The sequence below is a fragment of the Sceloporus occidentalis genome, unplaced genomic scaffold (assembly GCF_023333645.1).
Source record: "Sceloporus occidentalis isolate IW3139 unplaced genomic scaffold, rSceOcc1.0.p SCAF_23, whole genome shotgun sequence".
In the NCBI taxonomy this organism is placed as follows: Eukaryota; Metazoa; Chordata; class Lepidosauria; order Squamata; family Phrynosomatidae; genus Sceloporus; species Sceloporus occidentalis.
The window spans coordinates 682,518-708,499 of NW_028317003.1; the positions used below are offsets into that span (position 1 = coordinate 682,518).

Genomic DNA, 25,982 nt, shown 5'->3' on the forward strand with positions numbered 1-25,982 from the left:
CACACATATTGGAGTGTGCCTTTACCAAATGGCAGAAATCTAATGCCAAAAACAATGGGGAGCTCTCACTGACACCCAGGATTTGTCTCAACTGCCAATACGCTATATAATTATTTAATATAGTGTTTCATATATGTTTTTGCATATGTAAATAAGGTGTGCTGGATTGTTTATTTTGTTTTCATGACCTGTATTATCTTCTGTATTTCATTATATCACCGGTCAAATGGTGACTGGGCATTTCCACAGAAACGTTTCAAAGGAAGCACCAGGATCAACATATCTGTAAAATAGTCTATACATTCCCTAATCGATTTAAACCCTTGATCCCCATGCACTCCCCACTGCTTTCAGGGTGGTAGGCTGGGGTGTCTCTAAATGCTTATGGTGTTTCTGGACCTATGTAACCAATGATCTTACAGCTGTAGCTCTGTAATGCCATAATTTGATTTTTTGTTGTCATAAAGCCTAAAGCATAAACTTTAAATCTAGGTTTTTCTGTTCTGAATTATTTTTAAACAAGTATAAGCATTTGTCTTGAAAAGTTAGTACTTTACATCCTTTTTTTTTTTTTACTGAAGAATTTCAGCTTTTAGAAAAGCTGCACAATGGAATCGTGGCACTAACTTATCTATTAATTACATGTGCTTGCTTGAGTAATTTTGTGACAATTCTCATTCCACCTTGACCTTCATTCATTATTGTATGTACTGTACTACGTGGCACAAGGAAAGCAATTCATACTGAAAGAGTTTACAAAAAAAGCTAAATTAAAAGTTACTGAATATGTATTTTGTAAATCACATTCATGGAAGATGCTCAGTTGTACTAGCTCTTCTCTGTAATGGCATTATATTACAGTGCAGTTACTCGATGTCCATTTGGTGTAAGTTTAGTTGTTATCCTGTTTGAAGGGACAGTCCAGCACCCCATGCATATTAAAGTACTTCCTAAATACTTCAATGTACATGCCTTTAGAAGAAACTGCAACCCCAGAGCTGCAGAGTAACATCCACTCTGTGGTCTGTTTTTTGCACCACTGATTGGCTGCTTGAATAGAAGGAAAGCACTCCCTTGTTTTCTGTGCATGCACATGAAACTCCCCCAGAACCCTTGCTAAGCAAAGAGCGGAGCTGACTGATGGCGACTTTGGTGACATTTCTCCTGAAGTAGCTCGGGGTGGGTAAAGTAAAATATGAATATGAATTCTGTTTGTAAGGGGGACCAAAATTTGAAGTAGTAACTCAAATATCATATGCATTAAAGCTGATGTGGTGCTGGAGCATTCCTTGAATTAGCCTTGAAATACATATTGGGTGTAGCAATTTCTGTTTTAAGTAAACTCAAAATAATATAAATTGTATTGAACAAATAATTGACTTTTAACCCCTTCGCGACCTTTGCCGGTTCAGGACCGTCATAACAAGAAGGTCACTAAATGACCTTTGACGGTCCTGAACCGTCAAAAAATTAAATAAGCTTAGAAAGTGATCAAGGATCACTTTCTTCGCTTAAACGGCCTTGCTGCAATGCCTCGATGTCGAGGCATTCAGCAAGGCCGAGATCGCCCTCCCCGGGGCGTCAACAGCCGCCATACATTGTATGGCGGCGGACGCCCGTTTTAAAAGCGTTTAGGAGGCGATCAACGATCGCCTCCTAAACTTAAATGGTGTCGCTGGAATGCCTCGATCAGGAGGCATCCAGCGACACCAAACACTTACCTCTGGGTGGGCTGTGACCGCTCCGGAGAGCGGTCACAGCCGCCGCTGCCGGTGATCTTCGCCATCAAGCAAGATGGCGGCGGCCCGGGAAATAAAACAATAAAGACGAAAAAGTTCGCTAGAGGGTCTCCAGACCCTCTAGAGAACTGGCTCCACTTGCTGGTTGAATACAGGTACTGCATTCAACCATGCAAGTCAATGGAGCCCAGCTTTCTAATCACTATGTGATTAGTAAAATATTCAAAAAAAATAAAAATAAATAAAAAATGGAAAAAAAAATTAAAAAAAAATGTGCTAACATTTAAAAATAATTATGCAGTGATGTCACTAGATGAACCATCCAGTACCAGCAAAATGTGTAAAAAAAAATATTAAAAAAGTATTAAAAAAATAAAATTAAATTAAAAAATAAAGTTTATTATTTTGAGCAAGTGCTAAAAATTCTCAAAAATCTCAACAAAGAGTTAAAATAAAAGCACTTCAAATACCCAAGGGGTGTCTAATATATAAAAAAAATGGCTGATGGGGTAAATTGGAGTGGCCTAGCTCAAATATAGGGCATAGGTACAGACTGACCAAAATGGAGAAAATAAGCGCACTTCCCAAATGTGGCATTTTAAATCTGAAACAACCCGACAAACCCATGCATGTCGGGTATCACTGCACTCAGGAGATGTTCCTGAACACACATTGGCGTGTTGTTTGACAGTGGCATATACCAGGACCTGTATATCTATAACTAAAGTACAATTTGTGTGAAAAAAAAAATAAAAAAATTACTATTACAAAGTTTGACAAAGTGTAGTTCTATAATTGGTGCATGGAAAGGGTTAAAATAACAGCATTTGGAATACCCTGGGGTGTCTAGTTTTCAAAAATATATGGTTTGAATGGGTTAAATTGAGTTAACCGGCTTCAAAGATATTCCAAAGAGGAGAGGGAGGCACAATGACCAAATGACCACCTGAATTACGCATGCCCCAAAAGTAGCCTTTTACCAGCCAAACAATCTGACAAACCCATGCATGTGGGGTATCGCTGTACTCAGGAGATGTTCCTGAACACATATTGGGGTGTTGTTTGACAGTGACATATACCAGCACCTGTATATCTATAACTAAAGTACAATTTGTGTGGAAAAAAAATTAAAAAAAATTACTATTACAAAGTTTGACAAAGTGTAGTTGTATAATTGGTGCATGGAAAGGGTTAAAATAACAGCATTTGGAATACCCTGGGGTGTCTAGTTTTCAAAAATATATGGTTTGAATGGGTTAAATTGAGTTAACCGGCTTCAAAGATGTTCCAAAGAGGAGATGGAGGCAGACTGACCAGATTTGTTAAAAAAGATTTGGAAATCATAAAACGCTGCTTGTACTTATTGCCCTATAACTTACAAAAAACAGCAAAAAAACATAAAAACATTGGGTATTTCTAAACTCAGGACAAGTAGTAGAATCTATTTAGCTAGTTTTTTTACTTGCTTTTTTAGGTGAGTAAAAGATTTTTCAAATAAAAGTCATAAAATGTTTTTTTTTCAATTTTTCACCATGTTTTTTTTATTTTTTTTATAGTAAATAAGATGATACGATCAAAATAATGGTATCTGAAGAAAGCCCATCTTGTCCTGAAAAAAACAATATATAACTTATGTGGGTACACTAAATGGGTGAGGAGAAAATTACAGCTGAACACAAGCACCACAAAAGTGTCAAAACAGCCTCGGTCCCACAGGGTACAAAACGAAAAATGAGCCCGGTCCTTAAGGGGTTAAACATCCTTCCTCCTTGATGGCACAATCTTATTTCATAAACAAGAAACAGCTATAATGCAGATTTAATATGGTTCTGATTTAACAGTCTGTGATATTGCAATTCAAGGAATGCCATATTAGAGACAGTTGAACAAAAGAACTGTGCTCCTCTACTACTCTTGTATATCATCTGACTGCATTTACTGTAGTTCTAAACTACAGTTATTTCTAAAAAATGTAAAGAAAGTCCTGTCTTCCAAACAGAAACAAGGACACAACTTGCTTAAACATTGCAAATTGTATGTGCAGCTTAAAAATAGCAATATAGATTGCCATCTCTATATATGTATTTCACATTTCTTAGCTTTCTTTGACACATATACGAAAAGCTACAAGCTAAAATCATATGTGATGGGAAACTACTCAGGGAAGAGATAGCTTTGCTATAGAAGGAATTCCTTATCCTATTAAAGTAAAGATATCATTTTGCTATTGTATTTAAAAAGAACACGCACTTCGGCATGAAACGATCAGAAAATAGAAAAAAGAGCCTCATGATTGCATTTGTTTAGCATCCGTCACCTCTTAGTGCCCTATAGGCAAGGTAATAATTTCTAGAATATGTTCTAGGTCAGAGCTTAGATAACTGCTAACAAGGACATTGGAATATGAATACAATTAGCGACCTTAAATATTTATAGTTATTCAAATTGCGGTGTATATAATATTAAATCTGTAGGAATTTTGTGAAAGCATTTCTTGGGTCCATCTTACTGTCTCACGGAACTAACATCCAGTTTAGAGGAGCTGGTGTTCTGATTGGGTCATCTTTGTGAGACCAAAGTAAACTGCCCTGCCCCATAGACAGTAGATCTCGCTTTCATTTCCTCTGCTTTGAACGTCCACCTCCCTTTTACTCCTGAAGTTGCCCTTCTTCACGTTTCCGGACTATGTAATACCCTCATCAGGAAATGTAGCCTACACTTTTTCCTCACGCTGAAATCGTTGATAGCCCGTCACTGGAAGTCGTCCTCTTTACCTTGCATGTTGGGGGTGTTCCGAATTGTAGAACGCGTCCACACTCTCGAGAAGCTCTCTTTTCAAAATGACCAGTGGATGCCTCAATATGAAAAAGTTTGGTCCCATTGGCTTCAACATCGCTCAGATCCTTGTTGGTCCGTTGCTACATGATTTTTCTAACGTTTTTCACGAGAAAGAGAGCCGCGTCCTTCCTTTACTGTATTACCTGATATACCCGTTACTATGTGTATTGATTTTTTGTACCGATACATTGTTGCCAAAAATTTGCTGCGCGAAAGCCCCCCTCGTCAGCTAAATCTAATGTTTTGAAATGTTATCCTTCTGCCAGGACTCGTTCTGGATTACATGCTTAATGCTTCTTTTTTATTTTATTTCATTTTCATACATTGTGTTCCTGGCAACACGCTCTGTGGTTGTCTTTACCCTTACTTGTACTGCTCTACGCGTGTGCAATGTTGTAAATATAAAAAATAAAACAATTTTGAATTTCAAAAAAGGTTTAGATTGGATGTGCCAAATCTCTACATGTGTTATTTGCTCATGTTTTTGTAATTACTACTACTTTTTTTCCTGTAAAAGTGAAGTTCCATGGAAACAATGTTCTCCTTGATCATAAAATATAGTGCTGTACACAGTAATATAGGATAGTATGGACATCAAATATGGTTCTCATTTTGTTCCAATAAACTTCCTTTATTGCAGACCTGGGGGCTTTCATTGTCAGTTGTGATATTTTGAGTGACTTTCCCTGCTCAGACACTACACTCAGCTGATTCTTTGTGGCAATGCGAACTATGCATTTTTTTCTGGCGTTTGCAAGCCATTGTTTAGAAAAAGGGTAACGTCTATGTTTTGGTGTTTTTTATGTTTGGAACATATTGTTTTGTAAACTTCTAACGAGGAAAACAGTGCGGTCACAGAAAAATATGGAAAATAACGATACTACTGTATGTTTCCTAAGAGGCCTCAAAGGAGTCTATTCACTAAAAAAATGAGTGGTTAGTCGATAAAAAAGTTAATTTAACTGCGGCATCACAATTTCCCTCCTCTTTCTCCACCTCCTGCATAGTGATGGGGGGATAATAAAATAAAGCCCAGCATTTGCTTAGGAAAGTTGTGATGTGATTTTTTTTTTTCTAATTGGAACTAAGAACGTGCAAGTTGGCTTTATTCAGTTTAGGAGTCCAAGTCTCGTAAGCTTGTTGTTGCTTGTTTTGGGAGAGTTTTATTATTTCTCTACTATTTTATAACACAAAAGAACCTATGGGTTTTGTGTACAGGTTTTAATTGGATGTGTTGGCTGCTTTTCATGTCTGTATATTTTGCATTTTGTATCACAGGGAAAGCACAAACTACACGTGTCAACGGGAAAAGAGGGGAAATGGTGTGGCCTGATACCAGTGGGATCAGCGTGCAATTCTGTAACTACCACTGGGCTGAAATGGAACCTCAGTAAGTAAGAACGATTGTATATTCCAATGACTGGTCCTTAAGTGAATAATGTTGAAACACATAAAATGAAAATAATGAAAAATTAAATATATATATATATATATATATATATATATGCATAATGACTAGTGCAACGCATGTGTACGCATTGTGACTAATACACATTTGATTATTAGAGGTTTGTTGAATCCACTTTTATGTTATATATTTTAGCAAATATACTGCCTTAAAGGGACAGTTTACTGTTTAATGCTTGAAGCATCCAGTCAGTGGAAGGAAATGAAATGAGAGCACTTTTCAGATATGTGCACATGGGTCTGAGGTTCACCGAGCCAGCACTGGAGCTGACTGCAGGGGGGTTTATCGTATGCAGGGAGTTGTGTTTGGCCAAATTCATCTCCTGCATAGCATTTAGCTGGTAGGTGGGGAAAGGGGCAAATCAATATTTTCTGCTGCATTTGTAAAAGGCACAACATGAAAATTTAAAGGGACCACACAGCTATCATATGCATCAGTGTGCATGTGAGGGGTGGAATGTTCCTTTAATTCCTGTTGCTTTATGTTGGTGTGATAACATAGCTAATTGAGTTGATGATATTTTAGTATGCTTGTCCATCTTATGACCTTTATTAATCTTAAAGATATTACCAAGAATAATTCAGGGGCATAAAATCATATCTATTGGTAATTCGGGTCACGAATCAGAAGTAATGTACTTAGTGTTTTTTATTAACATTAAGACTATGCCATTTATATGGGTGTATTTTATTTCCACTAAGAAAAGTTCCACATGTGTCTTGAGCCGAGTTAATATGCTTCTTTTAACATTTTGTAAATGCTGGTACTAGTGCTAACGATCAGTTAGCTTAGTGGATGGTACGAAGCCATTACATCATACTTCTTTTGTGTCCTGGAACAGTATCAATCAAACCATGTTAAATTATATGATGGTTTGTAAATGTTTTACATAGTAATAGTATATAACAGTATCCCGTTAAGAACAATGGGCGGTCCCTAAACCCATTGAAAACAATGCATTTTGAGCCCGTACATGTATGGGCTTTGTCATTAAGGGGTTAAAAAATAGTTTATTTTGTATGATTAAAAAGTACATACTGGATTACCTTTGAAATAAAACATCGATGTGGCACATAAATGTGAAAGAGGTGCTTGCCAGCCAGTCTTATAACATTAAACATACACTTGTTTAAGCATATACCATTTAAATATTATAATAGAAATATATTTTTTTTAAATGGAAATATTTATTTTAAATGTGATCTTGGATTCTTTTTTACACACATATTGCATATTTCCACCTGTAGAAGCATGTGGGTTATAAAGGCATCTAGACATTTGCCAGCAATGGTCACTCAGCACTCTCTTGGACCTGTTTGGAGGGTGGCGCTATCTATTCACAGAGCAATCTGCTCTGATTTCCAGATATTCTGGATTAAACCCGTAGCGTTCCAAATTTTTATTATATTGGATAATTATATGAGATGACTGAGATGTTACATTTTAGCATAGCAACTCCATTCTGGCAGTTTACTTTAGAAGGTTAATTTGTCGTTAAGAAAACAGAACCACACCAACAGATATCACCTTTTTTTTTCAGTTTTTAATTGCAAATAGGGTGACTAAACTGTGGCAACAGTGCTATACTGTATAGATGTTTACTATACTATAGTACTCAAAGAAAACTTTTCTATCTTTATGGGATTTTGACTTTAAAGACAAAGATTACACATTAAAAGTTAAAAAGGTGAACTTGATTCTTAAATCTGCTGTAGCACCAGAGTATGTGACACTTCATTACATTTTAGGTACGTAAAACTTTATTTCACAGTAAATTCACTTTAAAAACCAAAGCTGTTCTTGTCCTTAAATCACACAATTCCATATTCTCCGTTGCACTGGTAAGTAATGTTGCGAATGTCTGCTGAGTAAGGGAAAACCTCTTGTTAAAATAGAATAGGACGACTGAATAAATATCAGATTTTATGTAATTTCTCTCAATGGAGATAAACCAAGTATATGGTGATGGTGATATATGTCAGACATTCTTTAGGAAAATAGAAAAAATGGATTAAAAAGTTGCAAAAAAACAAATAGGAAATAACATTGTTTATTGACCTTTGAACGTATGGGTAAGTTTTCTCGGTCCTATTGGAGTTCTTGGAAGCTTTTCCTGGATAATAGACAATTATTGCCTGTAATAGGCAGTTGTGTCTAAAACTGCTGTTTTGGTTGAGTCGAAAAAAAAATGCCTTTTGTTCTGTGAAAGAGATATAAGCAAAAAGGTCTGTGTGATAACAAGATGTCAGAGTTGTTTAAAAGTAAAGAAAAAAATACAACGTCCCTATGTATTTTTCCGATGGTCATTCAAGACTTTTAAAGAGCCTTCACTTTAATGGTTTTCTACCTATATTTATTATTACAACAACGTTCCTAGCCCCACATTACCCAGAAATATCTCTGGATATTTCCCCATATCTTTGTTTCAGAGAATGCGAAATGGCACTGATAGATCATAAGTGTTGCCCTATCAACAGAATAGCTTTTTTTCTACATTTACTGTAGGTGTTCTTTTGATTTAACCTTGTGCAGAAAGAAAAAAAAGACATGTTATAAAACAACTGCTTACGTTTTTTTTTTTAATTTGCCATGGTTTGTTTGTAAGAAAAAGCACCTTTGACAGACTAAGCAGAATCATTAAATTTAGTGCCTTATAAATTAAGGTCCCTGAGGATGAATACACTCTGAAAGCCCAACTAACCTCTTGACATTCTCTAAAATGTAGTACCCGTTAGTATAGCTTAAAACAGGTGTCTTTGCCTTTGTAAATCTATTTCCTCACCCTTTTTGTGGTAAACAATTGCCAGTTTCATAAAACAATTAATCGGTTTCTTAATTGTTGGCAGATCGAAGCAAAGATATCTCTGCTCCTCTGCTAGACCACCATAGGACAACTTCTGTTCAGTATAGATTTTCTGTGAATCAAATACAGAATTACTACCTCTTTCATATTTCACCACCTGCCCATATTTTTCACATTAATAGTACTGACCTATTCAAAAAAAGACACCATATTTGTACTCCCAAGCAGCCCCTCACAGTTTTACTCTAGTTTTCAGTAAGACGAATATTAAAGCATGGAATCTCGCATGCATGTGACAGGAAAGATGAATTGGACTGAAATTACATTATGTTCCCAACTTTTTATTAATGGGAACAGATTTGATCATGAGACAGAAGTCCAAAAATATATTTGAGAAAAGTTTGAAGACATTAATCTTGCTTTCACATTTCTTTTGGTATTTTTAACCTCATTCAGACAAATAAAAATTGTGGATGTGTTAGTGAAAAATATATAAGTTACATAATCGCTAAACTCAATATTTGTGGTATTGTTCTTTAGTACTAAGAATGCATAGGGGTATTGACTAATCTGGGGTTTTGACGTTTGAACATTTTAACTCCTTGTCTTCACTGTGAATTATAAAAAAAAAACAGTCCTAGTCCTAATTCAGATGAGACTTGAGTTCAACCTGGATAATGTACAGGAGTTATGTAACAGACAAAGTAGACTCACACATAGCACCACTCTAATGTGTGTAGTGATTGATCACTAAAAGCCAACTACCAGCCTTCTTCTACTTTTGCCAATGGAAGTCTATCTTAAGAGTTGAAAGCAGTGGTCAGCTCCATGTAGCAGGCATGACTACTTGATGATAAGTTCAAGAGACAGTATCACCTCTGGTTAAAAAGGAGATCTCTGATCACCCCAAACATCCCATTGACACTATGGCAGACTGTGTCCAGCCAGCACAACCTTCACAGCACATTAGATTGTGGCGCCTAAAACAAAGCAACAGGATATGGGGTCACATCCCGGCACACAGCTGTAAGGACAATGGCCACGGACAGAGGTGGGTGGAGTGGGCGGTCCAGAACAGCACGCATAGTGAATATGTCACTGGCTATCATGGCAACCAAATGTAATGTTAAAGAGACAGCATGCTGCCAGCAGATCTATTGTGAGAAACCCCTGATCACATCACAGGCTTTTCTCCCACTTTAAAACCCTCCGAGTCTAAATGAAATCAAGGCTGGTGAGCTCCCATTACATGCAGCCACAACACTGATGAGTGATGAGAGTTGTAGCCCACTAAAGCAGGTACACCAGAGGTGGAAAAGGGTGCCATACTTGTGGACGTGGATTTACTAACTAGAGTGGGAACAACTGTGGTGACAGTGAATGGGTGCTCTAGGGCAGTAATTCCAAAAAAAGCATAATACAAAAGGATGAACCAAAAGGCATAGTCAAAATGAAAGCAGAGGTTGGAACTGGCAGCTAAGGTTCTTGGTCAAGGAAACAGGCTGGAGGTCAAAGCGTAAAAATAACGGCAAACAACACCTTCAGGAACAACAGGTACACTGAAGGGAGCTTAATAACTAAACAAGAAAGGAGGTGTGGCTATATGTATAGGCCTCAGGGTAAGTATCTCACAGCTGGAGATGGTCTCTTTAATTAATTTGTTGCTGTCATCTCCATAGCAACCCTAATACCAGGTCTGTATGCAGATAGGAGCCAGGCTATGCCCCTCTACTGAGAAAGCCCTGTGAAAATAGCACGGGGCTGCATGTGGTTGTTGGGGACCATAATTTGTGTAAAGGGTTAAATCACAGGGGTCAGGGAAAGGACAACAAGGATTTCTCCAGAATGCGCTCGCGCCGCTTAGTTTTGCCCGCCTTTTTGGGTTTTTGCGCTCGTGAGCAGCTCGCGCCGCTTAGTTGCCCGCCCCCTTTTGCATTCCAGTTGCGCTCGCGGACAGCTCGCGCTATGTTTTAGGCGGGATTCCAGGCTATATAAGGGATGTCTCTGAGGTGCTTATTTCACTACCCGGGCTAGCGTTAACTGACTGCACTGACCTTTTGAGTCTGGTGAGCGGCGGTTTTCAGCAAAGCTTCGGGGGCAGCATGGAAGAGCTGCTGAATTGTCTCCCGCCCTCCCTCCCTTGATTATTTTATGTTTTTTGTTTTGAAAAAAAAATTAATTAATTAATTAAAAAAAAAAAAGAAAAAAAGAAAATTATTTATGTTTAGTCATGTCGTGGCTTTTATTGGGGTCAAGTTGCTCTCTTAACAGGGAGTGAACATTGGGGGTTTTGTTCAGTGTCAGGCTGATAGGCTGTTGGGGCAGTTGGCCTTGATTAAAATTATTTTATAACTCTGTGGTTTGGACCAAGAGTTGTGGTTTATTCTAGTTTTGATACAAAGTTGTTTTGATTGTTTATGGTTGGAAATTTGTTATAAGCTAAATAAAAGACCACGGCCTTTGTTCATCCAAAATGTTTCGTTGTTTTATTATATATATCATTCATTTGGTTACAGACTTTGCACCATACAACCACAAGTAACCTGAGTAGGGCAACATAGGGGAATGCACTCCTACATACTGGGGGCTCATGTGTTCCTATGATGGCCATCACTCTCAGGAGGTGGGTAAGAGTGAGGTTATGCCCACCAGATGTTGGCGAGTTTGCCCCTTTTTAGGCTTAGGAACCCATCGGAACTTGCTTCTCCTCACCGTTGGTGAGGTAAGGCAGCTAAGGATTTTATATTTTTATGTATGCCTACCTACCTTTCGTATCTTGGGTACTGTGAAATAGCTTAAACAAGATATTTATGAATAGCTTAAAATTGCCATAACCTCCCATCACTCAAAGGGTTAAACAAGAAAAAGAAGGATGAAAATGAGGCAGAATCCTCTTTTTTTAAAAAAAATAAAAAATATATATAATGCGTGCACTGATTTGTATGCAGTAAGATGCATTGTAGTTCTTGCAATGGACCACAATATGGATTAAAAAAATTGGAGACCTTTTAAACATAATTACCCTATACCAAGATTATTTAACCTCACTCACAAATAAAAAATAACCAATTATTTAAAATCATTAACAGTAATTCCTAACTTACCGATGGTATGTTACATACAATAACACTTTCCCCCTATTCTTACCTTCAAGGGTATGGAATGTTCGCAGTAGATCTAAAACTTTCTGTTTTCTTTATTTTGTGGTTAAAGTCATTATACAGTGCTCTGGTTTTTCATCACACTCTGTAAGTAGCACACAGCATGGTGCCAGGAGAATGTCTTGTCACAGCGGGATGCTCAAGAGATGCTCTCTGAGCATCAGTGAGCCCTAATAATAAATAAATGCACTTCTATCTGAGAACTAGAACACACATTCACTTATATTTATTGGTGTTATTTTAATTATCTCTATTTTCATTTTTTGGCCTCAAAGGACATTCTTGCCTCTACGTTGCTTTATTGTCAATAAAGAGTCTGGTCACCTTGGAACATATTGCTCATATGTGACATTGTTTGCTCTACGGTCCATAAAGTCACAAGCAAAGCTGTCTATAGCTTCCTGCTGCACTGGTGTCAAGTCACATAAATACCTTTAACAACTATGTTCTTTAGAAATCATAAACTGTGGTCTTAAAATGCTTCAAATATTTTTGTTTAAATTGCAGATTTGGAGACACAATTTATGATGAACTGTTATTTCATGATTTTTAAAGTAGTACCCAAAGAACACATGTGAGAGCTGAAGATGTCAGAGTTTTTTTTAGATCTATGCTTTTTTAGATCTATGACATCATCTCCCGCATCCTCTAATAGATTATAAGCTTGCAAGAGCAGGGCTCTGTTCTCCTTCTGTACCAGTTTGCCTAAACATGTCTTAATCTTACTGCCAAATTATACATTGTCAATTTTAATGATATTGGTAATTTTCACTGTACCCTATTGTAATAGCTCTACAAAACTTGCTGCCCATGTTTCTGTGGGGTTACAGAGAAGTGTTCCAGTAGGTAGGTAGGCTTCCATGTGTCTTAATTAACAGCACTACATGGTTTTGTATGCAGTGCAACAGATGTAGTATAAAGGAGAAAGATTTAGGGCATTTTCAACAGGGATGCATCATACCTTATACAAGTCTTTTTATCCTTATGTAGCAAAAAAAACATACACTGCATCTCAACTCTGCTTAGCTCTACCAAAGATCTACCTTCATCCATCCTTGAGTCTACCATGTTACACATTGAGAGTAGCAGTTCCACCTAAGATGTTGCTAAAGCAGCTGTTGCTATGAAAATAACATTTTAAATTTGGGTGTAGACAGTGACAGCCAGGAGAACATGAGATAATCAAGTTATGTTATATATTTAGTACATCCTCTGGATTTGTATTTATTGTTCCTTTATAGAACAACTGCTATACATATTGTGTATAACTTTTAATATAATGTCTCTGGCATGCTAAGATTTTGTCTTGAGGATTTATTTCAACCTCCAGTGTTCTGCGTATGAAATCCAATTCTAATATATATAGACGCCACAAAACAGGTTGTGAGATTAAATTTCTGCCAGAAGACAATAAGAATCTCGCCAATTTTGGGATTAATCTTTCAGACAGACCATTCTAAAGTTCTCATTGTGACACATTTAACCATGAATTTTATATATAAATTAGCCGCTAGCCCCAGCATATTGCTAATGGGTTAGTTAAAATAAAATATGAAGCTAAATGTTTTAATGTCTATTACATGAAGCATTTTGCTTACAATTAAATTATATTTATATTATAATAAATGATTATTATTATACTTAGGACGTATATATTGGCTGAAAGCATCTCCTTGTTTAACTGTTTTAGAAGGATATAAGTTACGCCGTATTGTTCACTTCTGTGAAGCCCATAACCCAAGTATTCATGTTCCTTGAAAGATTTTAAATACCGGTACTTTTGCGGGAAAGATCTATTTTGTAATTATAGCTCCCCTAGGCATGGAAACTCTATTAGCATATCTCCTTAGTAATGGCAGCGAGACACAATCTTTGTGTGTATTTGGTAGAACTCTGCACCACCTCAATGTTAGCAGAGTCTGCTTTACAACTTGAGACCTATAAATGAAAGCGGAATTGGGTCCACCTCATCTTCGTGTGCTAGAATATGCAATATTGTATATGGAAGATTTCCAGTATGGCAACTGAATTCCAAGCTTTAGGGGCAACTGATTTCCATTTACGGGGCTCAGAATGGCATTAAGATCTGCTAGCATATACAGTCAACTTTCTGTGCTGAAGTTATATTTGTTTCTCCTCACCCATCCTTTACAAACTTTGCAACATAAGAATAGGGAAGAGGTAACTTAATGGGAGGAGTAGCCATGCAGGAAGTTAAAATGGCTGCTCATGTGGTATACACAAAAGGCAGGGTTCTCAAATATATACCGTATTTGCTCGATTATAAGACGACCCTGATTATAAGACGACCCCCCAAAATCTAAATATTAATTTAGGAAAAAAACAAAAAGCCTGAATATAAGACTACCCTATAGAAAAAAACGTTTTACTAGTAAATATTAATGCATGTAAACTATTTTTTCATATCTAATAAAAGCTATGATTGAGAAAAATATATATTTTTTACATTTCCTTTTATTTGCCAACCTGCCCCCCCAGTTATGCACATCTGCCCCCAGGGTTGCCACTCTGCCCCCAGAAATGCCTTATACCCCCTATTTGACACTCTGCCCCATGATGTGCCTTTTAACCCTCTATATGCCAGAGTGGCATATAGGGGGTTAAAAGGCATATCATGGGGCAGAGTGGCATATAGGGGGTTAAAAGGCATTTCTGGAGGTATATATATAACTGCTAACAGCAATCACACTCCTATCAAGCCAAGGCAGCCAGTACATGCTGGAACCTGGGGATGATATGAGTGTGTGTACAGCCTCCCTATGCCATGCTACCACCACCACCCACCTTACACATCCATGCTATCACACACACACTCATTCACAAACATTTAATTACTCATTCATTCCATTAATCACACATACTTCACACATTAATCACAAAAACCCTCCCCCACCCCCTTACCTGAACTGCAGATCTCTCACTCGAAGACTTCCGCAGGGGCCCGGGTGTGCGAGCAACTTCTCTGGCCCCGCCCCCAGAGGAAGGAGGGGGAGGCAGAGTTATGTGACACTCTACTAGCTTCCTGTTCTCCTGCTGCTAGAAGAAGAGACGCTGCTCGCGACCAAAGCACCGGTAAGCAGCCTGGCAACCTAATCGAGGTCTGATTAGAAGACGACCTCGATTATAAGACGGGGGGGTATTTTTCAGAGCATTTGCTCTGAAAAAAACCTCGTCTTATAATCGAGCAAATACGGTACATTATTTTATATATTTTAGAGTAAACGACATATGTTTAGTTAGTGAACTGTAAAATGTAGGATTTGGGGAAATGATTGATCTGCAGTGACATCGTTTGTACCCAGGGTGTAAGATGATGTAACAAGATACCATCATACAATGCAAAACATAAGCCATTTGTTATGTATCAAATGTAGATTTGCATACAGTACTGCATGGGTATATCACAAAAAATGTCATGGCAATCCATTTAAAATATTTTACAGATTACACAGTTTTTTATAATGGCTGCCCTTGAATGAACGTTCTAACATTTCACTAAAAGAACCTCACATATTAGCTTTCTTTCCAAAGTTTGTCAATGCAAAATTTTTAAATATTCTCAAACTACAATAACTTTATTTTTTTTATTTACAGAATAACAAAAGTAGAATATTTGTTTTTTTTCAAGCTTCTTAAAGCTCTTGCATAAAGTGTGATGCATTAGATGCTTAAGTTTCCTTGACGTTTCTTTATTGGATTCTTCAAAAACATTGGCTTTTTATACCAAGTACTTTTACAAACTTTGATGGGTCTAAGGCAATTAAAATGGCACCATTGTATAGCAAAGCCTCTTGAGTATTTCTTTTTAGCTTTGTTGGCATGAGGAAAAAAAGACAGTGACATCTGTATAGCTGGACAAATAGTCCCTGCTTTACTTGCAATTACAGGAGTAATAACTTTGGAAGATACTGTCCCCTAGGCATAGCATGCAAGTTGAACCTTGATTGACAGTACCAGTAATGTGGTTGTGGACCATAAACTAAATTGCTGCCAGTCACGCTTTAATTTATTTTTAAAGGAATGCAATGTTTTCTTCTTGAGTGGTGATCTAGGGATGTTTTTTTTTATTATTTAAAAAAATTGAGTTCTAGCATGTAGAAAACCCATATTGGAATAATGTTTTTTTTCAATTTCTGTTAGAATTAATTCTACACAGTATATGCCACTGATGAACAATTACCCAGTTTATGTTTGGCAACATCCTCTGATTGCCCCACATACTCCCATGCACTGATCACACTGTGATCAGCAAGAAAAGCTCTATATCCAAAAATCGGAGATCCCAGCAAGGTCTACACAAACCGTGCTGTGTCTCTCCTATCTTCCAGGGGTGTCAGCAGTGATGCCTACTGGAAGGGAATGCCCAATCATGTGATTGGACACTCCTTATATAATGCTATACCAACGATCGTGTTGTTAGGCAAGATTGGTCACACAATGCTGGCTTCTGCTGACAGAAAGAGTCCAATATATAGCCTGATCTCCTGTGCAGTGGCATAGCTATGTCCCTACTGTTGAGAAAAATGCAGGACATACAGATATGTCCTAAAGGTAATGTCCATAGGGTAACAAAAGGGTTAAGTAACCTTATAGACTTTTACTTTTGAGAACTCCAAGGGATAAAAGGTGGGATGGCACAATTCATTATTTTCTGCAAACTGCTTTTGAATTGCCCCCATTATACTCTGATACCTGGAAATACCATCACTTTTCAATTCTTGTCATCTTGAATGAATCAAATCAACCTATAAGCAACTTTCTAGGAGGGACGGAACCCCCAAGTCTACTCTACCACAACTTAGACCTGGCTGTTGCTTAGAGTCCCTTATATATAAGTGTGTGTATATATATATATATATATATATATATATATATATATATATATATATATATATAATATATAGAAAACTGGCATGGATGGTCCTTGCAGAGTTTAATTTTGTACCTTGCAGCTATGGGAGAAACCATGAGAATCACTCACAGCAGAAATTGTGTTTGTGGTAATCTGACATCGCTGGCTGCCAGGTGGTATAGGAGTCTTTCCAATTGTGTTTTATAAATTAAAATCAGATTTATCATATACAACCTGCCCTATTGGGTGTTAGTGATCATACTGCCCATTTTGTTTCGGCCTTTTATAGCAGCTGGTTTTCTCAGGCAGACTTGGTAAGGGTGAGAGGAAGTGGGGAAGTAACACAAGGAGAGTAAATTGGTCACAGAATTCACCTTCCATTCGATAAAATAGTATTTTACACTTAAATGAGATTAAACACCTACACTGATTACTAGACTTGTGCATTAGGTCCAAAATCATTTTGGACACATTTTTCGTTTCATTTTTTTCCTAATTCGTTTTCGGGTAACACATTTTGTTTCAGATGAAATTGGGGGGGCTTTTTTAAATTCAGAAATGAAATTCCAGGCCAAAAACCTCTTTGTCCCCCTGTCTTGTCTGTGCCCCTGCAGAGACCATGCTGACAGGGAGTGGGAGTAAGTATGTGAGACAGTGTCCTGATACATGGAAAAAAACACAGGAGAAAGGGAGGAGCGTGTAGTGCAAACACACAGTGCTTGCATCTCTGGCATTGCAGTGGTTAACTATAGACTTTTTTTTCCCTTTTGCTGTAGGTAACCTTTTGCACCCTGTGCTTGATTGTTTCCTATGGAGTGTGAATTTGCTAATACTTCAGCAGCACCTATTAGGTGTATTGGTCTCTGAATGCTTAACACATGTACCCACTTTGAACATTGTCCAGATGCTAACCATAGCTTTTTTAAGCCTTTATGACCCCATATAAAGCAACCTCTTGTAATTACTTGCAACTGTAGAGAGGGAGAGATAACTGATCTATAGCAGGCAAACGAAAGAACGAGTTTAACAAAATTTTGACGATTTCCCAATTAGTTTCCGTTAGTTCGGTCGGGATTACCCTTGTTTTTCAGAGATTACACATAAAAAGGCCCAAGTTGTTCATAACTTTTAATAAATGAATTAATAGTCTGTATTTTTTAAGGACCGGCAAATTCCACAACACTGTAGTTTTTATTAAATATGTGGGGGTTGACAAATACATAACAAACATACACTTACACATACAGATAGGAGTTGAGGACCCTGCCCGTGAGCTTGCCATCTCTCCATATGACAATTTTATACCAAGTTATTGGCAAGACTGATGGCTTTTATGACGGCCTGGTTCGTGAACTTACATTCTAAAAGAGCATACTCATTGTATCACATTACTTAGAATTGTAGTCATATATCAAACACTAACACACTCTGCCATGCTGCTCCATTTGTCATGCATATATTTCACGACAGTGTGAGTAAAAAAAAAAAAGACCCCATAAGTCAAGAAGGTTAACTTAAGTTCCGTTTCTAATTTAATCTTGAAAAAACCCTCTTACTTCCTGCAAGTTATTTCTTAGCATATGACACCATATATAGAGCTTATAGCAGGCTGGAATTTAGTTGCCCTTGGTGGTTTGTGTTAATTCTAACTGTTCTGTGGGGACTATGAATTTATAGATCTACAAATAACAGAAATGGTGGCCAAAAGCTCTTGAGAAACATAAGCTGAGAACAGATTCAAAGCAGCCCAAGTGCCTCTAAATCTTAAGAACCTGGTGTTGCAATACTTCACTTTTAGAGTTTGTATTACAACACAGCTGAGGGAATGCTGTGAAGTTTCATAGCTACCTTTAGTGGTGTCGTATGTGCTTTCAGACAATTAGAAAATGTAGAATTGCGCAGTAGGGTTCTTTTGCCACTTGAGGGTAATGATTTTTTTTTTCTTCAAAAAGTCTTTTGTTGGTTATAATAACAGTTTTACAGAAGTTAAAATGAGTACCATTATTCACAACATGAAAAAAGCACAATGCATTTGCGATTGATTTATGGATATAAAAGCTAGCTCTTATTACTTAATTCATGAACATCTGTTCTTCACTCATTTCCAGAACGCCACATGCTAAACCACCTTCTTTTCTTGCTATGAAATAAAACTGAGTTCTAGATGTCAGTGGTAGAAGTTTACATGACTCATTTAAATACTCTGCTTTGTGGCCATAGGCCATTCAAGTAAATTTAGTTAGATTTTAGTAGTAATATGTATTTTTACTAGTTGAAGGGACAAATAACTGATTAGTCATCAAATATCTAACTACTGCATATAGATGTTGTGTTGAACTCTTTTGATATACAAAAAGCAAATGTTTTGCCGTGTGAAAAAGAAATATGCCGAGAGCCTATGTAGCTTTATATCTTTTTTTTCTGGTAAAAGGTATCAAATCCAACTAAATTCCATTGAAGATATGAACCTACCTGCCTTATAACTTAATTTCCACATTTTACATAATTGCCTTTTCGGCACCATTTCTAAAACACATTTCAAAGCTGCTAACCTCTTAAAACCTTCATGATGTTCAATGTGTCATGAAAAATTCTGCCCAAAAACCTATATTGACTGCATTCACCCTTCCAGGTCGGAAGTCTTGTGCGATGACCTGATCACACGAGTATTTTTGGTGCAAGGTTATAATCTGGTGGCAAACCCTTTACAAGAAAATAGATACAAGAGTAGTGGATTTTTTTTTTTACATAAAATAGCATATTTGCATACAAATAGGCTGTCCCTATTGCTCTCCAGGCTTCAGGAGCTGCAGACAGATGAGGATATGTAGGTATTTCTAATTGAACATACCAGTATATGTTCTTCATACAAAATAGGTTCTAAAATGTTATTGATTAAATAAAGGGATACTTACAGTGGGGCAAAAATGTAGTTAGTCAGCCACCAATTGTGCACGTTCTCCCACTTAAAAAGATAAGAGAGGCCTGTAATTTTTACCATAGGTACACTTCAACTATGAGAGACAGAATGGGGGGAAAGAATACAGGAAATCACATTGTAGGATTTCTAATGAATTCATTGGTAAATTCCTCGGTAAAATAAGTATTTGGTCACCTACAAACAAGCAAGATATCTGGCTCACACAGACCTGTAACACTGGCTCTCACAGACCTGTAACATCTTCTTTAGGAGTCTCCTCTGTCCTCCACTCATTACCTGTATTAATGGCACCTGTTTGAACTTGTTATCAGTATAAAAGACACCTGTCCACAACCTCAAACACTCACACTCCAAACCCCACTATGGCCAAGACTAAAGAGCTGTCAAAGGACACCAGAAACAAAATTGTAGACCTGCACCAGGCTGGGAAGACTGAATCTGCAATAGGCAAGCAGCTTGGTGTGAAGAAATCAACTGTGGGAACAATTATTCGAAAATGGAAGACATACAGGACCACTGATAATCTCCCTCGATCTGGAGCTCCACGCAAGATCTCACCCCGTAGTGTCAAAATGATCACAAGAATGGTGAGCAAAAATCCCAGAACCACACGCAGGGACCTAGTGAATGACCTGCAGAGAGCTGGGACCAAAGTAACAAAGGCTACCATCAGTAACACACTACGCCGCCAGGTACTCAAATCATGCAGTGCCAGACGTGTCCCCCTGCTTAAGCCAGTACATGTCCGTCTGAAGTTTGCTAGAGAGCATTTGGATGATCCAGAAGAGGATTGGGCGAATGTTGTATGGTCAGATGAAACCAAGGTAGAACTTTTTGGTAGAAACTCAACTCGTGTTTGGAGGAGAAAGAATGCTGAGTTGCATCCAAAGAACACCATACCTACGGTGAAGCATGGGGGTGGAAACATCATGCTTTGGGGCTGTTTTTCTGCAAAGTAACCAGGACGACTGATCCGTGTAAAGGAAAGAATGAATGGGGCCATGTATCGTGAGATTTTGAGTGAAAACCTCCTTCCATCAGCAAGGGCATTGAAGATGAAACGTGGCTGGGTCTTTCAGCATGACAATGATCCCAAACACACCGTCCGGGCAACGAAGAAGTGGCTTCGTAAGAAGCATTTCAAGGTCCTGGAGTGGCCTAGCTAGTCTCCAGATCTCAACCCTATAGAAAACCTTTGGAGAGAGTTGAAAGTCCGTGTTGCCCAGCGACAGCCCCAAAACATCAGTGCTCTAGAGGAGATCTGCATGGAGGAATGGTCCAAAATACCAGCAACAGTGTGTGAAAACCTTGTGAATACTTACAGAAAACATTTGACCGCTGTCATTGCCAACAAAGGGTATATATAACAAACTATTGATATGAACTTTTGTTATTGACCAAATACTTATTTTCCACCATAATTTCCAAATAAATTCTTTAAAAATCAGACAATGTGATTTATGGACTTTGTTGTCTCATTCTGTCTCTCATAGTTGAAGTGTACCTATGGTGAAAATTACAGGCCTCTCTCATCTTTGTAAGTGGGAGAACTTGCACAATTGGTGGCTGACTAAATACTTTTTTGCCCCACTGTAACTCTATAAGAGGCCCAGCTTGCTAAATCTATAGGGTAGACATATTAATGCTAACACTTGTGGAACAGCTCATGCTTGGTCTGCAAACATATTTTGAAAAGGGTGTCTATTGCTTGCGCTCTTTGGAACATCAATACATTTCCAGATTATACTTTGCTCCCACTAAGGAATTTGGTAGAGTTTCTTATGTTACCATAATTGCAAATGGGTTAATTGAGGCTTCAAATCTAAGCCTATTTGTTAGTTGCTTTATGCAAGATAGTTTGACACAGCATAATCCCCTACTTAAAAAAAAAAACACTTCCCAGAATACTTGAAGATTATGCATTTATGATTATTACAGTGTATCAGGATCAGAAATGTAATGCTGGTTTAACCCTTTAGTTTACATCATGTTGATATTGCTGGTTGAAATTCCCTGTGGTCTTAGGTTTCAGTCTCTCGTAAATATAGTCATTAAATGGCTCAGTTTATCTGTGACTGTCAGTAAATATTCCATGGTAGAGTGGTATCTGTCCTTTAGCAGTAATTACTCAATGTACCAGGCCATTAGAGGGTTTGTACACTTAGTCTAAAGACAATGTAGTCGATGACTAGTGATAAAGAGATTAACTTTTTGTACTTGCAGTTATTTTTATTTTATAGTGCTGTCTAAATAAAATGTAATTTAGCCAGTAAGTGTTTGCGATTTACCAGGGTTCTTACCTGAAACTTGCTATTGTACCTGGATTGTTCCTGTTGTAAAATATTTGGTTTGGAACAAGCTCCCAAGATCCATAACATTCAAGTCTGACATAGATATACAGAACCTTTGTTGTTGTCAAATCGGGATTTTCTCCCTCCTCGTTCCTGTCTCTGGTCAGTAGTCACACTTTAATCTTCTTCACACAAACTGGCAACATACATGTGTCAAAACTAGGCCTGGATTGGCCATCTGGCACACTGAGCAAATGGTCACTTAACTTTTTACTGCCACTCGGGCTGCCATCAATTACATGTGTATAAAACCAAAGTAGTGCAGGTGGCATCAGTGCTGTTGAAGACCCTGCACTGATGTCACCAGCATGGCTCTACAAACTGTGTCCACGTCAAGCAAGAAAGGTGGGCACGGAGGGGTAGGGCCTGTGCGCTCCAATGGCAGGTCTGTTATAGCCGTATCGGCTGTATGCAACTGCCAGCTGGATACACATGACCCCACACTGTAAGAGTATAAGAGGTGGCCTGCATCTACTGTACATTGTTTATCAGCCGGTTTTAATCTCCGGTCTGGCCCTGTCAAGAACTTTTTGGAGCAATAGGAGAATTCTGAAAGTAGGAAAGTCAGCTTTCTTTCAATCATAAATGAGTCAGCCCTTACATATGATTTAAAAGATGTAACGTGTGGTATAGAGCAAGACATTTAGTAGGAAAACCTTGATGTACATGTAAAAGTTGTAAAATATGTTTGATTAATCTAAACTGAGATCTTTTCCATGTAGAACCATATGCAAATGCACTACTATGATTTTTAAACTGGCAATCAATGATGAGTCTCGAACCATGGAGTGAAGGAAAAAAATATTTGATCCCCTGCTTTTGGTAGGTTTATTTCAACAGTGAGAGACAGAATAACAACAAAAAAAATCCAGAATAACACATTTCAAATAAGTTATAAATGGATTTGCATTTTACTGTTAAAGAACAGATGATTGTTATTATGTCCTGATATGTAAACCATAGAACTCAAAGAGGGTGCAATTTCTTTTTCACATGACTATATGTGTTTCTATTACAATTCTTTTTTTAAAAAAAACTATTCACAATGAAAAAACAGCATGGCCCATCTTATAGAGGAATTATATATGTGTTTTTACGTGCTTTATCCTTCAAGTTATTTAGATCCATCCTGTAAACTAAAGTGTTTATCAAGTTTTTCTTAATTTTTTTTTTTTACTAATGCTTATTATTTCAACTCTTTAACCTGTTGGTCATGGCGTTCCCTGAAAGAAAAAAATGTTTCTTGTCCGCATTAAAAATGAACCCATTTTACAGACTACAATTAGCAAAAAGTATTGATTCTCAAAGCTACAAAGTTGTTTGTTCCATAGGCATTTTTCACATTAAAAGATTTTTAAAAAATCAAGTATTATATGTGGGATATACAGTTTTAACACATAACTGTTCCCATAGTTTAATATGTTGCTTTCATTTATTATCATAATGAATATTTATGCTGAATGTATCTCTAAATCCATGGCTACTTAACCAGAGTGTAGGCTAAGTCATAGACAGCTGAGGATGCTGCAGTGCAATCTAGGACATCTTTGTTTTTTAAGCTTAAACCAACATTGAGTCTATAGATTCTATCCAGTGAATGCACCATTTGTGTCAGGCATTATGAGGAAAGTGTAAACTTGCTATTTTGCTTAATATGGTTTTAAATTCTGAGATCCATTTAAGTACCTGAATGTTACCAGCAAGGAGCTCATAAAAAAGAGAGTATAATAAATAGACGTGTAGCATTTGTGCAAGGCATAGAGAATGGCGTAATTAAATTGCAAATTAAATGTACTCTCCAGTGCGGTGTTAAAAGATTAGTACTGCAGGGTAAACTCTAATTTAAAAGAAAGCAGATTACTTTAAGTGTGGTGGACACATGTATTTTTACGCATTTCATTGTGAACATCAATTAACTGGAATGTAGCGCCACCTACTGTATTGAATGTAAAACACAGCAAGGTGTATAGATTTCTACTGTTAGTCATAAAAAGAAAAAATGAGCAAACTAAGTAAAGATGATACCTTTATTGGTTATATGAAGTATAATAAATGTAAAACTTCCAAGACTAGCTCTTTTCAGGCATATTAATAATAATAATATCAAAAGCTAGCCAATAAAGTTATTGCTTTTACCAAATTTGCCTTTTTTCTTACACCCAGTCTGTCACTTTCTGCAAATCCTGCGTTTCACTATTTGTGATTTGGCATACAAACCATTTACCCTAACAATCCCTGAAAGAGTTAACTCAGCAGTGCAGGGACTGTAGTACTCACTAAGGCCGCATGTGCTGTTTATGTAGGATATTGGTTGGGTTTACCAACCATGCTGCCTAGCCTAAGATTAAGAAATCGGTGAGGATTTACCAATCACACTATCAGTCAGTCACTCAGTTTGGGAAAAGAAACCAAGCCTACACGAGTGGCCCTTGAGTACTATCTGAACAATGTTATAACTGCTGAAAACTGCAGCAGTAAAAGCAGTGACTGCTTCCATTGGGTCTTAGTACAGTATATACATAGCTTGTTTGACTCTAATATCATGTCATGTGTTTATAGTGTGCTGAAGTAGAAGATGTAGGATACAGTAGAAGTAACAGGTCAGCTTTAAGAACGAACCCTGATTCAAGAAATAACATCATTAAAAGCAAAGCTTAAATGAATCCATGTACTCTTTGATGCATGGAACATGCAGAAAATAAGATTTCAATTGGGAGAAATCCATGAGCAGACAAGCTGTAAAATCCATACTCTAATAAAGCAATAAATGAGCAATGAGATGGAAAATTCAATTAAGTAGGTAATGTCTTCATGCCAACTTCACACAAAATAGCTGCCTCTGTTCAGATAATAAGTGCAGATTAGCCTCTCCACAGGTGCTCAGCCGGCAATAAGAGGTAAACCTCAGCTCCTTCTGAAAACAAACGGCAAACAATACCATTGGTATTCTGAGTATAGGCGTATAACCATTTAACACAGAGATGCATTTGTGATTCGCAACTATATGATTAAGGCTGTCATTATGGCGGTCCACACACTAGCGAGAATCCAAGTTCTGTTTATTACGGTAATTTTTCATTATTTAAAAAAAAAGTGTGTACTTTTCATCATTTTCATATCAATTAGTAATTATATATATATATATAGTATAGTATAAACCATGAAAGCCAATGCCATATTACTATAGTGGAACTTTAATAAATATACTTAGCATGATCCACAGAATGAGGAAGGCATTTAAAGGTTTTAATTGAAATATAATGTCACAGCAGAGACTCTACCAAATAAAAAGATATATCTCAAGTTCCCAAGTTCTTTTCATTTTACATTTTATTACTGATCTAATGCTTTATGTTAGACTCATTTATCCTTTATTAGCTTTTGATGTTTTCCAAAGTGTTTGTTAACCAGGGTACATTTTGCTAGGTTTTCTGGATTATCTTCTTTGCAATCTCATTTCAACCTTTAAGTGTTTTTTTTTAAGAACATTTTATGACAGCTCAAATATGCATGAGACAAATGGATGCTAATTGTGATTGGAACTGATGAACTACTGATGACAGAATCCAGGAGTTTATCATTAAGTACCATCATATAAAGGATTACCCCAACAAGAAATCCATCTTTAGGACAGGTATTACTCCGTAATCTTAGAGGGATACAAATGATGAGAGTGTTTGCTCCTGTTAGCTGACAAATATGTCACATTGTTTATCTTGTTAGTGGAATACAACTTTGACATTGATGTTTATCATGTGCTTTGGAAAGCATACTAAAAGGGAGCAGTTATATAAGAAAGATACATATA

The 25,982-nt window shown here is 37.2% G+C and overlaps 1 protein-coding gene across 1 annotated transcript in view; it reads left to right on the plus strand.

The window, feature by feature from the left end:
* LOC149300658 (thiamine pyrophosphokinase 1-like) overlaps positions 1-25,982 on the plus strand; it is a 173,900-nt gene that overhangs the window by 80,038 nt on the left and 67,880 nt on the right. Inside the window, exon 8 of the mRNA XM_089484739.1 lies at positions 5,856-5,967. Coding sequence (XP_089340865.1) covers positions 5,856-5,967 — 112 coding nt within the window. The remainder of the gene's footprint in view (positions 1-5,855; positions 5,968-25,982) is intronic.